Here is a 13,570-nt window from a genome sequence, read left to right on the forward strand (position 1 = left end):
GCTTGGTAGTGCTGCCATGGAGGCGGGAGAAGCTCCCGCTGCTGCAGCTGCACTCACCAGCTGTGAGTCGGGCTTCTGGCTGAGAGGTGCTCCCACTGTGGGAAGCACACTGACCACCAGGGAGCAGCTCTTGCATTGAGCATCTTCCCCCTGGTGGTCAGTACATGTCATAGCAACCAGTCATAACGATCACTTAGGCTTTTATATACATAGATATATATACATAGATTCCCTATGCTGTACTTTACATTCCCATGACTATTTTGTGATTACCAATTTGTACTTCTTAGACCCTTCACCTTTTTCACCCAGGCCCCAAACACCCTCCCCTCTGGTGACCATCAATTTGATCTCTATCTATGAGTCTATTTCTATTTATTTTTTTCTTTAGATTCCACAAATAAGTGAAATCATACGGTATTTGTCCTTCTCTGACTGACTTATTTCACTTAGCATAGTACCTTCTAGGTACGTCCATACTGTTGCAATTGATACTTTAACAATTATTTTTTTAATACTCCCCCAAGGATATTTTTTATTGATTTTAGAGAGACAGGAAGGGAGGGAGGGAGAGAGAGAGAGAAACATCGCTGTGAAGAGAGAAACACTGATTGGTTGCCTCCTGAATGCAATGTGATCAGGAGGTATGCACCCTGGAACCTAGGTATGTTCCCTGACCAGGAATGGAACCTGCAACCTTTTGGTGTATGGGACGATGCTCTAACCAACTGAGCCACCCAGCCAGGGCCCTCTTTGCCCATTTTTAATATTTTTTAAAAAAATCCTCACCTGAGGATATTTTTTTCCATTGATTTTCAGAGAGAATGAAAAGGAGGGGGGGGAACAAGACTGTGCACAAAGCCCACAAGGAGGTGCACCAAGAGTGTCTACCTTAGGTAATTGGGACACTTAGCACAGAAAGGCACTCTATCGACACAGCGAAGCATAAAAAATGCCGAGACAAAGAAACAGGACACAAACGACAGAATTGGAGGAAAGCAAACTGTTGGATATAGAGTTCAAAACCACACTTTTAAGGTCTTTAAAGAACTGTTTAGAAGCCGCCGATAAATTGAGTAAGGCCCTCGAAAAGACTGGTGAGACCGCCGATAAATGTAGTGAGATCCTCAAGAAATCTAATGAGACCCTCGATGTTGTGATAAAGGACTAACTAGAAATTAAGCATACACTGACTGAAATAAAGAATATTATACAGACTCCCAACAGCAGACCAGAGGGTCGCAAGGATCAAGTCAAAGATTTCAAATACGAAGAAGCAAAAAAACACCCAACCGGAAAAGCAAAATGAAAAAAGAATCCGAAAATATGAAGATAGTGTAAGGAGCCTCTGGGACAGCTTCAAGCGCACCAACATCCGAATTATAGGGGTGCCAGAAGATGAGAGAGAGCAAGATATTGAAAACCTATTTGAAGAAATAATGACAGAAAACTTCCCCTACCTGGTGAAAGAAATAGACTTACAAGTCCAGGAAGCGCAGAGAACCCCAAACAAAAGGAATCCAAAGAGGACCACACCAAGACACATCATAATTAAAATGCCAAGAGCAAAAGACAAAGAGAGAATCCTAAAAGCAGCAAGAGAAAGAAAATCAGTTACCTACAAGGGAGTACCCATACGAATGTCAGCTGATTTCTCAACAGAAACTTTGCAGGCCAGAAGGGAGTGGCAAGAAATATTCAAAGTGATGAGTACCAAGAACCTACAACCAAGACTACTTTATCCAGCAAAGCTATCATTCAGAAGTGAAGGCCAGATAAAGTGCTTCGCAGATAAGAAAAAGCTAAAGGAGTTCATCACCACCAAACCAGTATTATATGAAATGCTGAAAGGTATCCTGTAAGAAGAGGAAGAAGAAGAAAAAGGTAAAGATACAAATTATGAACAACAAATACACATCTATCAACAAGTAAATCTAAAAATCAAGTGAATAAATAATCTGATGAACTGGTGATTGTAATAGAATCAGGGACATAGAAAGGGAATGGACTGACTATTCTTGCGGGGGGCTGGGGGGGAGAGAAAGGGGTGTAAGGGTGAGTGAAGAGATTAGACAACAATCGTGCACCTACGGATGAGGACAGTGGGTGGGGAGTGAGGGCAGAGGGTGGGGTTTGAACTGGGAGGAGGGGAGTTATGGTGGGAAAAAAGAGTAACTAATATAATAATCTGAACAATAAAGATTTAATAAAAAAAAAAAAAAGAAAGAAAAGGAGGGGGGAAGAAGTGGGAGGGAGGAGGGAGAGAGAGAAAAACATCAATGTGAGAGAGACACATCGACTGGTTGCCTCCTGCATGTGCCCTGACCGAACTGAGGATGGAACCTGCAACCTAGGTACATGTGTCCTTGACCAAAATTGAACCCGTGACCCTTCCATATACAGGCTGACACTAACCACTGCATCATGTTGGCCAGGGCTGCCCATTTTTAAATTGGACTGTTTTATTTTGTTTGTGTGTGTGTGTTGGATTGTATGAATGCTTTATAAATTTTAAATATTAACCCCTTATTGGATGTATACTGGTGAATATTTTCCATTTAGTAGGATGTGTTTTTGTTTTGTTGATGGTTTCCTTTGCTGTGCAAAACATGTAGTTCCATTTGTTTATTTTTCTTTTGTTTCCCTTGCATGAGAAGATTTATCAGAAAAAAATATTGCCAAGAGAAATGTCAGAGATTTTACTGCCTATGTTTTCTTCTAGGAGTTTTATGGTTTCGAGTCTTATATTTAAGTCTTTAATCCATTTTGAGTTTATTTTTATATATGGTGTAAAAGGTGGTCTAGTTTCATTTTTTTTTTTGCCTCTATTTGTCCAATTTTACCAACAGCCTTTATTGAATAGACTGTCTTTATCCCATTGTATGTTCTTGTCTCTTTTGTCAAATACAGGGTGTCCCCCAAAAATGTATACACACTTTAACAGCTGATAGCTCAGTTTTGAAAATGAAATGTATTTTAATAAACATTGCCTTTGTAATTTTTCAAAATGTGTGTATACATTTTTGAGAACCCTATATTTACTAACCATAATAGGCATGGGTTTATTTCTCAGCTCTCCATTCTGTTCCATTGATCTATATGTCTGTTTTTATACCAATACCATGCTGTTTTGATTATTATAGCTTTGTAGTATAGTTTTATATCAGGTAGTGTAATAACGTCCAACTTTATTCTTCTTTCTTAAGATTGCTGTCGCTATTCAGGGTCTTTTGTGGTTTTATATAAATTTTTGGATTACTCTCATTGTTCTTGGTACCAGATGATGCCAGCAAGTAAAAGTTGCTAAGTGTTGCTTTTAGAGAGAAAATAAAATGCACATTAGGTCTCAGCATGATTTAAGCAAAGTGCTGAGTTCAGTATTTTTAAAACAGACTCACCATAGGGACAGGAGGGGAAAAGTGTCAGAATCATCTGTGAATCTACATGTTTTCTAATTATGATGTTGACTGTAGTTTTCATCTGCTGGTTTTGCTAAACCTCCAGACACTAAAAAAGAATGTGCCAATTAGCAGGTATGACCCCCCCCCCCCCCACCCCCAGCTGTCTCCACCACTGGCAGTGGGGGACTGAAGACTGTGGACTTGTTTAAGACATTTTTTAAGGTTCTCCTCAACTGTCCACACTGTACATTGATTTTCTGTCATAGCTCTATGCCTGGGGGCTGCACCTCTTCATTGATCCACAGAGAGCATTCTTAGTGCATCAAAGAGATGCAGGAGGTGAGACTCAGAGGGAAAGATGGAAACCACGCTTTTAGGGCTGGACACGGCTCAGCAGTGTAAAAGTCACACACACACACACACACACACACACACACAATAAAAATAAATAAATTTTTGGATTACTTCTTTTAATTCTGTGAAATACACTATTAAGTATTAAGATAGAAACTGCAATGAATCTACAGATTACTTTGAGTAGTATTTTACATTTTAATGATGTTATTCTTCCCATCCATGAGCACAGTATATACTTCCATTTATTTGTATCTTCTTTCAATTTTGTCCTCCACTGTCTTATAATTTTCTGAGTATAGGTCTTTTACCTCCTTGATTAAAAATTTCCTACATATTTTTCAATGCAATTATAAATGGGATTGTTTTCTTAGTTTCCCTTTCTGCTAGTTCATTATTGGTGTATTAAAATGTAATTGATTTCTGAATATTTAGTTTGTATTCTACTACTTCACTGAATTCATTTATCAGTTCTAGTAGTTTTTTAGTGGAAACTTTGGGGTTCTCTATATACAGTATCATGCCATCTGTATATAACAACAGTTTTTCTTCCTCCTTTTCAATTTGGATGCCTTTTATTTCTTCTTGTCTGACTGCTGTAGCTAGAACTTCCAGTACTATGCTGAATAATAGTAGTGAAAGTGGACAGCCCTGTCTTGTTCCTGATTTTAAGGAAAACACTTAGTTTTCCCATTAAGTATGATGTTGGCTGTAGATCTGTCATATATTCATACATGGCCTGTATTATGTTGAGGTATGTTCCCTCTATTCCCACTGTGCCGAGAGTTTATCATAAACTACAGGCCTGGTGCATGAATTCATGCACGGGTGGGGTCTGGCCAGCCCCACCGCTGATCAGTGTGTGTGTGGGTCGATCAGAGGTGGGGCCGGCTGGGGGCAAGGACCCCAGCAGTTGGTGGGCTGCCCCCACACCCTGGTCAAACTCTGGTCGAAGGGACAATTTGCAAATTACCCTTTTATTATATAGGGCGAGTACTGGATCTTCTAAAATGCTTTTCCAGCATCTATTGATATGATCATACAATTTTTTTAAATGGGGATTGTACCATCTTACAGACCATGCTGTGATTTTTTTTTGGTTTGTTTTTTGTTTTTAATATATTTTTATTGATTTCAGAGAGGAAGGGAGAGGGAGAGATAGAAACACCAATGATGAGAAAGAATCATTGATTGGCTGCTTCTTGCACACCCACAACTGGGGATCCAACCAGCAACCCGGGAATGTGCCCTGACCAGGAATCAAACCGTGACCTCCTGGTTCATAGGTCAATGCTCAATCACTGAGCCACGTTGGCTGGGCTGAACATATAATTTTTATCTTTCATTTTTTTTATCTGGTATAACACGTTAATTGATTTGTGAATACTGTATCAATCTTGCATGCCAGGAAGAAATCCCACTTGATCATAGTGTATGTTCTTTTTAATGTATTACTGAATTCAGATTGCTAATATTTTGTTGAGCATTTTTCATCTATGTCCATCAGGGATATTGGCCTCTAATTTTCTTTCTTTGTAGTGGGAAGACTTAATATTTAAAGATGTCAAGCCCTAGCTGGTTTAGCTCAGTGGATAGAGCGTCGGCCTGTGGACTGAAGGGTCCTAGGTTCGATTCCAGTCAAGGGCACATGCCCAGGTTGCAAGCTGGATCCCCAGTAGGGGGCATGTAGGAGGCAACCAATCAATGAGTCTCTCTCATCATTGATGTTTCTATCTCCCTCCCCCTTCTCTTCCTCTCTGAAATCAATAAAAATATTTTTAAAAAATAAATAAAAAAAGAAGATATTCAATATCACTAATCATTAGAAAAATGCAAATCAAAACTACAATATACCACCCACTTCATACTCATTAAGATAGCTACTATAAAAAAATAGAAAATAACAGATGTTGGTGATAAAATGGAACCATTACACACAGTTTGTAGGGAATGTAAAATTGTATAGTCATTGTGGAAAATAATATGGTGATTCCTCAAAATATTGAAAGTAAAATTACCATACGATCTGGCAATCCTATCTCGGGGTATATACACGAAGAATTAAAAGCAGGTATTTGTACACCTATGTGTATAACAATTTATTCATAATAGCTAACAACATGAAAATTGTTACCTAAGGAAAATGTGATAAATGCAAACAATGGAATATTATTCAGCCTTCAAAAAGAGGAAAATTCTGATATATCCTGCAACATGAATGAACCTTGAGAACATTATTCTATAAGCAAGTCACAAAAAGACAAATATTGTATATTATATAAGGACTTATAGTAGTCAAAATTATAGAGACAAAATATAGAATGGTGGTTACCAGGGGCTAGGGAGCAGGGAAAATGCAGAGTTAATAGGTATAGAGTTTCAGTTCTTGAGATGGATGGATAATAGTAACAAAACATTATGAATGTATTTAAATCACTGAACTGCACACTTAAACCTGGTTAAGATGGTAAATTTTGTGCTTTTTACCACAATAAAGAAAAAGAATGTAAGGCACAGAGAAAGGGTTTTGTTAACATTATTTTTTCAGCGCTTGGGAAGTCTCTTGTACATAGGAGACACTCAAAATAGCTGCTAAATTATAAAACAATAAAAACTACTAAATATTCCAGGACATCTTCTCATAAGTCCTAAATTAAGAGCCCTAAAGTAAATAAAACAAATTATAAAGCTTGAGTTACCTGTTTCTTTGAAAAGCTTTCATTAATTTTGGTTCCCATGGCAGCAGTTCATTTAAAAGACGTATCAATGTACTATGCAATTCTTTTACAGCTTGCCTCCGATGATACCATTTACCCTAAAAACACAATTTTAAAAGTAAATCCCTTAGATTTAATCTAAAAATGAATGTCAACCCTTATTTTCTGAGTAAAAACCAAAACACCAATATCCGTGAAATAAGTATCTCTTCTAGAAGATTGCAGAAAGGGGGATGTATCCTGTAATAAACCTTATTTGATATATTGTCATCATTTTCAATACTGCAATGCTACACTGAGTTAATTTGCTAAAAAGCATTACTCAAAAGCGTCTCATTCATATATGGAGGGGATGGGAAGAAGGGACAGTTGGAGTGAGTATGACAGCGCATATGCACTCTAGCTGTATGAAAACCCTTCTGAGGTATGTGCACTTTAGTCTCACTTAACAAATGATAAATGATTTAAGGTCCTATAAGGTGAACCCGCATCAGCCTGATGCTGAAGTTCAAGTTCTTAAAATTACATCACTATCTCTTAAAAACTGGATCATATAAATTCAATCTGACACAGGTTATAAAAACCTCCAATAAAGATATGTTTTAGTAGTATCCATAGAATTATTCAAGTTATATCTCTAGGTAGCTTATACCCTATTCTCCATAATGTTAATGCACATCTATCAACATCACCACCGCCATCATCATCATTTACTGTTATATAAAAGACTGTATTTTCGCCCTAACCGGTTTGGCTCAGTGGATAGAGCGTCGGCCTGCAGACTGAAAGGTCCCAGGTTCGATTTCGGTCAAGGACATGTACCTTGGTTTCGGGCACATCCCCATTAGGGGGTGTGCAGGAGGCAGCTGATCGATGTTTCTCTCTCATTGATGTTTCTAACTCTCTATCCCTCTCCCTTCCTCTCTGTAAAAAATCAATAAAATATATTTTTTAAAAAAGACTATTTTCTTTTCTTTTTTTTTGGGGGGGGGGGGGGGGCATGGAGGGTAACAGCTTTGAGATATAATTCACATACCATATAGCCCATTTGTTTTATTTTTTTAAATAACAAAATACATACTACTATGTATGTTATGGATCATATCTAGCATGTAAAGAATTAGATTTCATCCCATAGCAACCGTTGAGCCAAATGCACATTTGTAGAACATTAAGGCAGAAAAATTACCGCTCCCTAAAGCAAAACGTATTCTAAATCTGTGCATAAATTTCCGAATTGTGTATGTATCTAAAACCTTCAAGATTTCAGTCATGGAAATTTTAGTCGCATATAAACCTAAGAGATTAAGTGCACAGTTCCTATTCTCAAAAGTTTTTGTATTTTAAGCCAACAGAATGTCTATGTACATAAAAATATTAAATAACTACAGTACATTTTTACCACTGAGGTTTTTTTAATCTTAAAAAAATTAATCTTCCTGTTTATTAAAAATAGGAAGATGTGGGATTTTCTGTGCACATGCACATAAACAGGCTCACTCATTCTTGTGTCTTCTTAGTGGCATGATAAATCATAGGATTATGAAAAAAATAAAAATAAATTAATTTATTTCATAATATGCTAATGTAGATATATCTTCCCTCTTGTCAAATACTTTCAAGTTAACAATAATTAATACCTCAAAAGTTCCCCCCAAAAGGAATGTTATGAAATAGTATGAAGTGCTTATTCTAACTCATGAAAGCAAACTATATATATAAAAAGCCAGTGACCATAATGGCCATAACAACCATAAGGACCGGTTGCTATGACAACCACTGTGGCCAGCGAACCTGGCCAGATCAGGGGGTGGGGCTGGCCAGCCAACCTCGCAGCCCCTCCCCCCTGCCGGCCTGCCCCTGATCGGACTCTCCCACCTGATCAAGAGTGGACCTCCAGCTGAACGCCCCTTCCCTTCCCCCCTGCCAGCCCCTCCCCCCAGCCAGCTTGCCCCTGATCGGGCCGATTGGGGCGGGTCGGCCAGCCAACCTCCTGCCATATTCTCCTCCCAACAGGCCCAGCCCCCACCTGCCCCGATTGGGGCTGGGCAGGCCAGACCCCACCCATGTACCAATTTGTGCACTAGGGCTCTAGTTAAATTATAAACAATAAAACTGACCAGGAAAAAACTTTCATCTAGGGAAAGCTAACTGAGGAAGGTAAAATGGCAAATGACAGCTGCCCTAAATCCTTTGAGGAATGAGACAGGTTTTTATTTTAATAAAAAAAATAGAAAATTAAAAAAAAAGAAAATAGGAAGGTGGAGACTTTTCCCTTTAACAGGGCATGGTTTTATTTTGGTTAATTAAATTTTAATTAATCCAATGCCCAGAAATAAACTTCTGAACTAGCTGGTGGACACAGGGAAGGAGTCAGTAAATATTAATCAGAGAATAGATTTCTAACTTCAATATAATTCTGTCTTACCCACTGACCTGTTTGGGAATGTCTATGGCCTTCTAACTTTATATACATATTTTTGCCTTCTTTCCTTTCTTTATATTACATATTCCCAAATTGAGATAGTGATGGAATATTTTATTTACATTTGAAAATGCAAATTTAACCATTCTGTATTTGGGAAGCAAACAAAAATTTTATTACATACATAACACAAATTATAGAAAGACTGATAAAATGTTTTGACTATAAGATACATATAAAGAATATAATATGACCTTGACAAAAAGCATTCCTATACCCTGCCATGGCGGGTATGGGTGTCCATAGTTTTTAGGTTGATTAAAAGGGGACACAGGTTTTAACAAGTTCAGAATCACTGCTCTGGGATTGGTGTTTGAGGCAAGGTACTTTAACTACTTGGTAGTAAAAGAGAAACTCACACTGCTTATTTCATTTATCATCTTTGGTCAATAAAACCAAATGGAATTAAAATAATACATCCCTTTCTACTAAGAGATGATCTCAGAGTGTCACAGTATACAATGGGACTAATGTAAGGAGAAGAAAAGTTACAAAATTTTAAAAGTTAGTCAGAGATGGTAACAATTTACCTTAACTTGGGTCTAATATTAAAATCAAACAAATATTGCCAGAACTTTAAGTCAGGTCATTAACTAAACACAGGCAATAGCTTTGCTGACTGATCAACTTGATTTACATATGCAGATAATATAATGCTATTTTTCTTGGCCTATACAAAGGCAATTCCTAAAGAAGAAAGAGACTATCTTGTTGTAAGCACCTGTATTTATAGGTAGGTATCTCTGTAATGCAAAATTAAAATCTCAAATGTATTGTTTAATTACAACAGTACTTAAAATTATAGTGAACTAAAGTTTAAAAGTGAATTAAGAAATAAGGAAAACAGCAAGTTCCCCTATTTACAAACACGTAAGACAGAATATGGATGTAATAAAAATTAGAAGACTCTTACAATCTTTGTCAGCACTGATCAATATAGAATCAAAGATAAAGATGGTAGGTAGAAGGACTAGTAAAAGGTCATTTGTGGAACAGAGCTATAATTTAATAATTCAAACATTTACTGAAAATCACTTTAAAAAAGAAGTAATTTTTTAAATGAATGTATTATAAAGTTTAACATAGAATACAGTATGAATTTCAAGCATACACCATGGAACCAAAGGCATACAATATGGATTAAATTTGAAGTTTACCTTTCAATACTTTCTCATCCAATGTCCACAGCAGTTGCAGATTGCCAGCTCCCTTTCCAGATGTCCCAAATGTCAAACAGTGGAGGTTTTCTAACCTCATAGGAATTACTACAAAAAAGGAGTTGGTCTATGGTCACAAGATAAGTCCTTTATTATATTATGCAGTTTTGTAAGTTTTTGAATGTGACACAGTAATAACCTAAGGAACCATATGGAAAAAGAAACTTTAAAAAATTCACAAAACTGCACAATACTGTAAAATGAAAAGCTGAGTCTATGTGTGTGAAATGAGTGGGAAGGGAAACTTACCTTACAACTAAAGAACAACTCCATTCTGCTGCAGTAATCTGAAATGGGCATGACAGCACCAGCATAATGCTGGCTGGGGTGTTGCAAAGAGAGGGAGTTGGCAATCTACTGATGTTGGGGACATTAGATACCTAAAAGGAAGAAAAAGAGGAAAACAAATTCTAGATTTATCAACTGTCTCACCACCATGCACATATTTTGCACATTTTAATAAATTTAGATGTTTTGAATGTTAAGTTTAGGTGAAAGTAACTTGTTTAAATAATAATATATCATACTTTACAAATAAAATGCAAACAACTTTCAGAAAAGCCAAATGGATTCATACACAAAGATGTCTCATTTAAAATCACTAGCAATAGCCAAAGGAAGGTTGCAAATAGCAGATGTGTAATAACAGCACAAATCAAATCATCTATAAGTATTTTAATAAACGAATCACTTGGCATTCTCCTAGTCCAAGTAATATTTCTTAAAAAGGTAATAAGTATTTACTTATTTTCGTATTGCCTACCTTAAGAAAATACCACCATATTCAAATATTCCTGCATATTCACAGTTTTGGGGGTAAAACATCACATTTATCTTGATAAAGACCCCTGAAACAGTGCTAGTTTGGCGGTATAGTGAAATGTCTGCATATAATATGGAAAAAGTTAAAAAGTACTTTAACAGTGCCAGAAGTTCTAATATGAGCTATCACATGCTAGTATTTTCTCTTGAGGTACTCTTAGACATTTTCACCTATGACTAATTTAATAGAGAAGGAAAGCATTTGTACTTTATTTTAAAGAAATCCCATATTGAACAGCATATGCGCAATTTCCATTACATTTCTAAATTAACATTTAACTAGAAAGCAGGAAGATAAACAACTACATCAACAATAAAACTGCAAGTTTTGGTGTCATTTGGATTTGTAGAAGAAAAACTGGATGACATATTACATTCTTAGTGAAATAGTTATTATTGAAAAAGGGAATCTAATATTACCAGATTGATAAAGCTCATAGTTTTGGCCGTAAGCACCTCCAGGATTGATTGATTGATTTTAAATTAATTAATTTATAAGCACCTCCAGGATTTAAATTCAATTGTTCAGAACTCTGGACATTGAAAGGTGGCAAAATCACTACTAAAGAGAAGATAATATAAATTTACTTGGGGCTTTGAAAAAATTTGATATTTAAAATGTTATTCATATTTGAATAAGCATGTGAGATATGTAATTCAAAAGGGTTTAAGGCATATTATACAAGCCACACTAAGAAGCTCTAACTATAGAAGGATATATTACCCAGTTTAACCCTTGCTTGAAGCTCATTCCATTCTGGAAATATATAGCATTAATTCTTTGCCTAATGTAAAAATACCAAACAGCCCCTTTCCCTTGTAATTAGAATTTTCTTTGGAAGAAAAGAGGGTTTCAAATATTGTTTTTATGAAAGTTTCCCTGATGGGATTCAAACTATGCCAAACTGCAGTAAGTAGAAATAGTGAACACTCTTAATAAGGGTTCAAATCCTTCTTAGTTGAGCAGAGGAGACTTACCATAGATAAATGAAAATGCACTCTCAGACAATTCAATGACTATTGTCTTACCAGTCATGTATTGTTCTGGTTCACATTTCCTGTCATCTAGCTTTATTTTCTTACTATTATTTTGAACATGTCAGTTAACACTTGATTCTTCACAAAGTTCATGTTATGTGTATTTCCACACTATTCTCAAATAACATATAAACATGCAATTCATGAAAGTGAGCCAAGTGCATGTTGACTTCTGAATAAACACAGCTTGACAATAAAAGATTAAATCTTGTATTTAAAAATACTGGAGCTAGTCCAACCCTTGATTAAAGTTAATAATTTATCCCCAGAGCTTGGGGATAGAATCTTAAGCTCTATAATTAATTTCCTTGAGAACAAGAACTTAATTTCAATCTCTAGATCCCTACCAAGGTCCTGGTAGTATGCATAGGACACAAAAGATGTTGAGGAAATCCTATATAATAAAAGGCTAATATGCAAATTGTCCCCACGGGCAGGAGTTCGACCAACTGGGAGTTAGATGTGCGCTGACCACCAGGGGGCGGCACAGAATGAAGGGAGGCCCTGGCCGGCAGCCAGCAGCCAGTAGATGCTAGGGACCCTACCTGTGCATGAATTTCGTGCACTGGGCCTCTAGTATTTTCCTAATTAATAAGACTAGAATCTGTAAATTAGTAAGAAACTTAACTGTTGTGCAAGTTTTCCAAAAGGTCACTTTAATTTTTTAAAAAGCTTTAAATATAACTATTTAAAGACAAAGTAATCCCCCGACAGTTGAGATAGTTTTCAGTTTTGTTAACCATTAAATAGTTTACCAGAAGATCTAGAATAAAAAAAACAATACAGATAATGACTCAATTGTCAAAACTTAATACTAATCTTAAGGACAATTTAGAGATTACTGCAACCATATCTACAACTAAAGCCATTAAATAAAATTAGGGCATATTCAGAACTCTGAATATACCTAAAGTTCATTACACACTCTAGTAAAATAGATTTGTATTCTAAACATATAACTATAAAGACAATTTTGATTCGATGCCTCCCTCACTGTGAGCAATGGGATATGAAATGGAAAGGAGGAGGAAAAAGTCCCATAACCTTTCACTATATTAATAGAGTAAAATTTGTTATAGGTCTTAGAAAATAAGGTGAATGTATAATAACTGCTTTGCCTTATATTAAAATTTTACCATGTGTTTTTTGGGTCCAAATAAATTCATATAATAAGTGAAATTTTATGCATAATTTGACTTTATTTTTCCATTTACCTTACTATATCTTCACTTTTAAAAATATATTACATCATATTTCTAAAAATGAATAAAGAAAATATACAAGCATGTTATCTGTAACTTCTTCATTTCCTAAGGAAGGTAAAAGGTAAATGGTGAACAAACTTAAGGGAGGCCATAAATCATAATGAAGACAGCTGAGATGGATCTGAAGCTAAACATTTAGCAATATATAAATGTATCAAATCAACACACTGCACCCCTCAAATTTAGTTTTAATGTCAATTATATCTTTTTTAAATTTTTTCAATGATTTCTTAATAAAAACATTTTTAAGTGGAAAAAAAGAATATTTTAA

At 35.9% G+C, this 13,570-nt stretch overlaps 1 protein-coding gene across 4 annotated transcripts in view; it reads right to left on the reverse strand.

Annotated features, from left to right (window-relative positions):
• The window catches only part of BRD10 (bromodomain containing 10), a 96,410-nt gene that overhangs the window by 12,225 nt on the left and 70,615 nt on the right, over positions 1–13,570 (reverse strand). For all 4 annotated transcript variants that reach the window (XM_070431632.1, XM_070431631.1, XM_070431630.1 and 1 more), the window contains one exon: positions 6,455–6,570. In XM_070431632.1, the coding sequence (XP_070287733.1) occupies positions 6,455–6,570 (116 nt within the window). The remainder of the gene's footprint in view (positions 1–6,454; positions 6,571–13,570) is intronic.

Source organism: Myotis yumanensis, unplaced genomic scaffold (genome assembly GCF_028538775.1).
Source record: "Myotis yumanensis isolate MYYU_CA2020_CCGP unplaced genomic scaffold, mMyoYum1.0.hap1 SCAF_12, whole genome shotgun sequence".
Lineage (NCBI taxonomy): Eukaryota > Metazoa > Chordata > Mammalia > Chiroptera > Vespertilionidae > Myotis > Myotis yumanensis.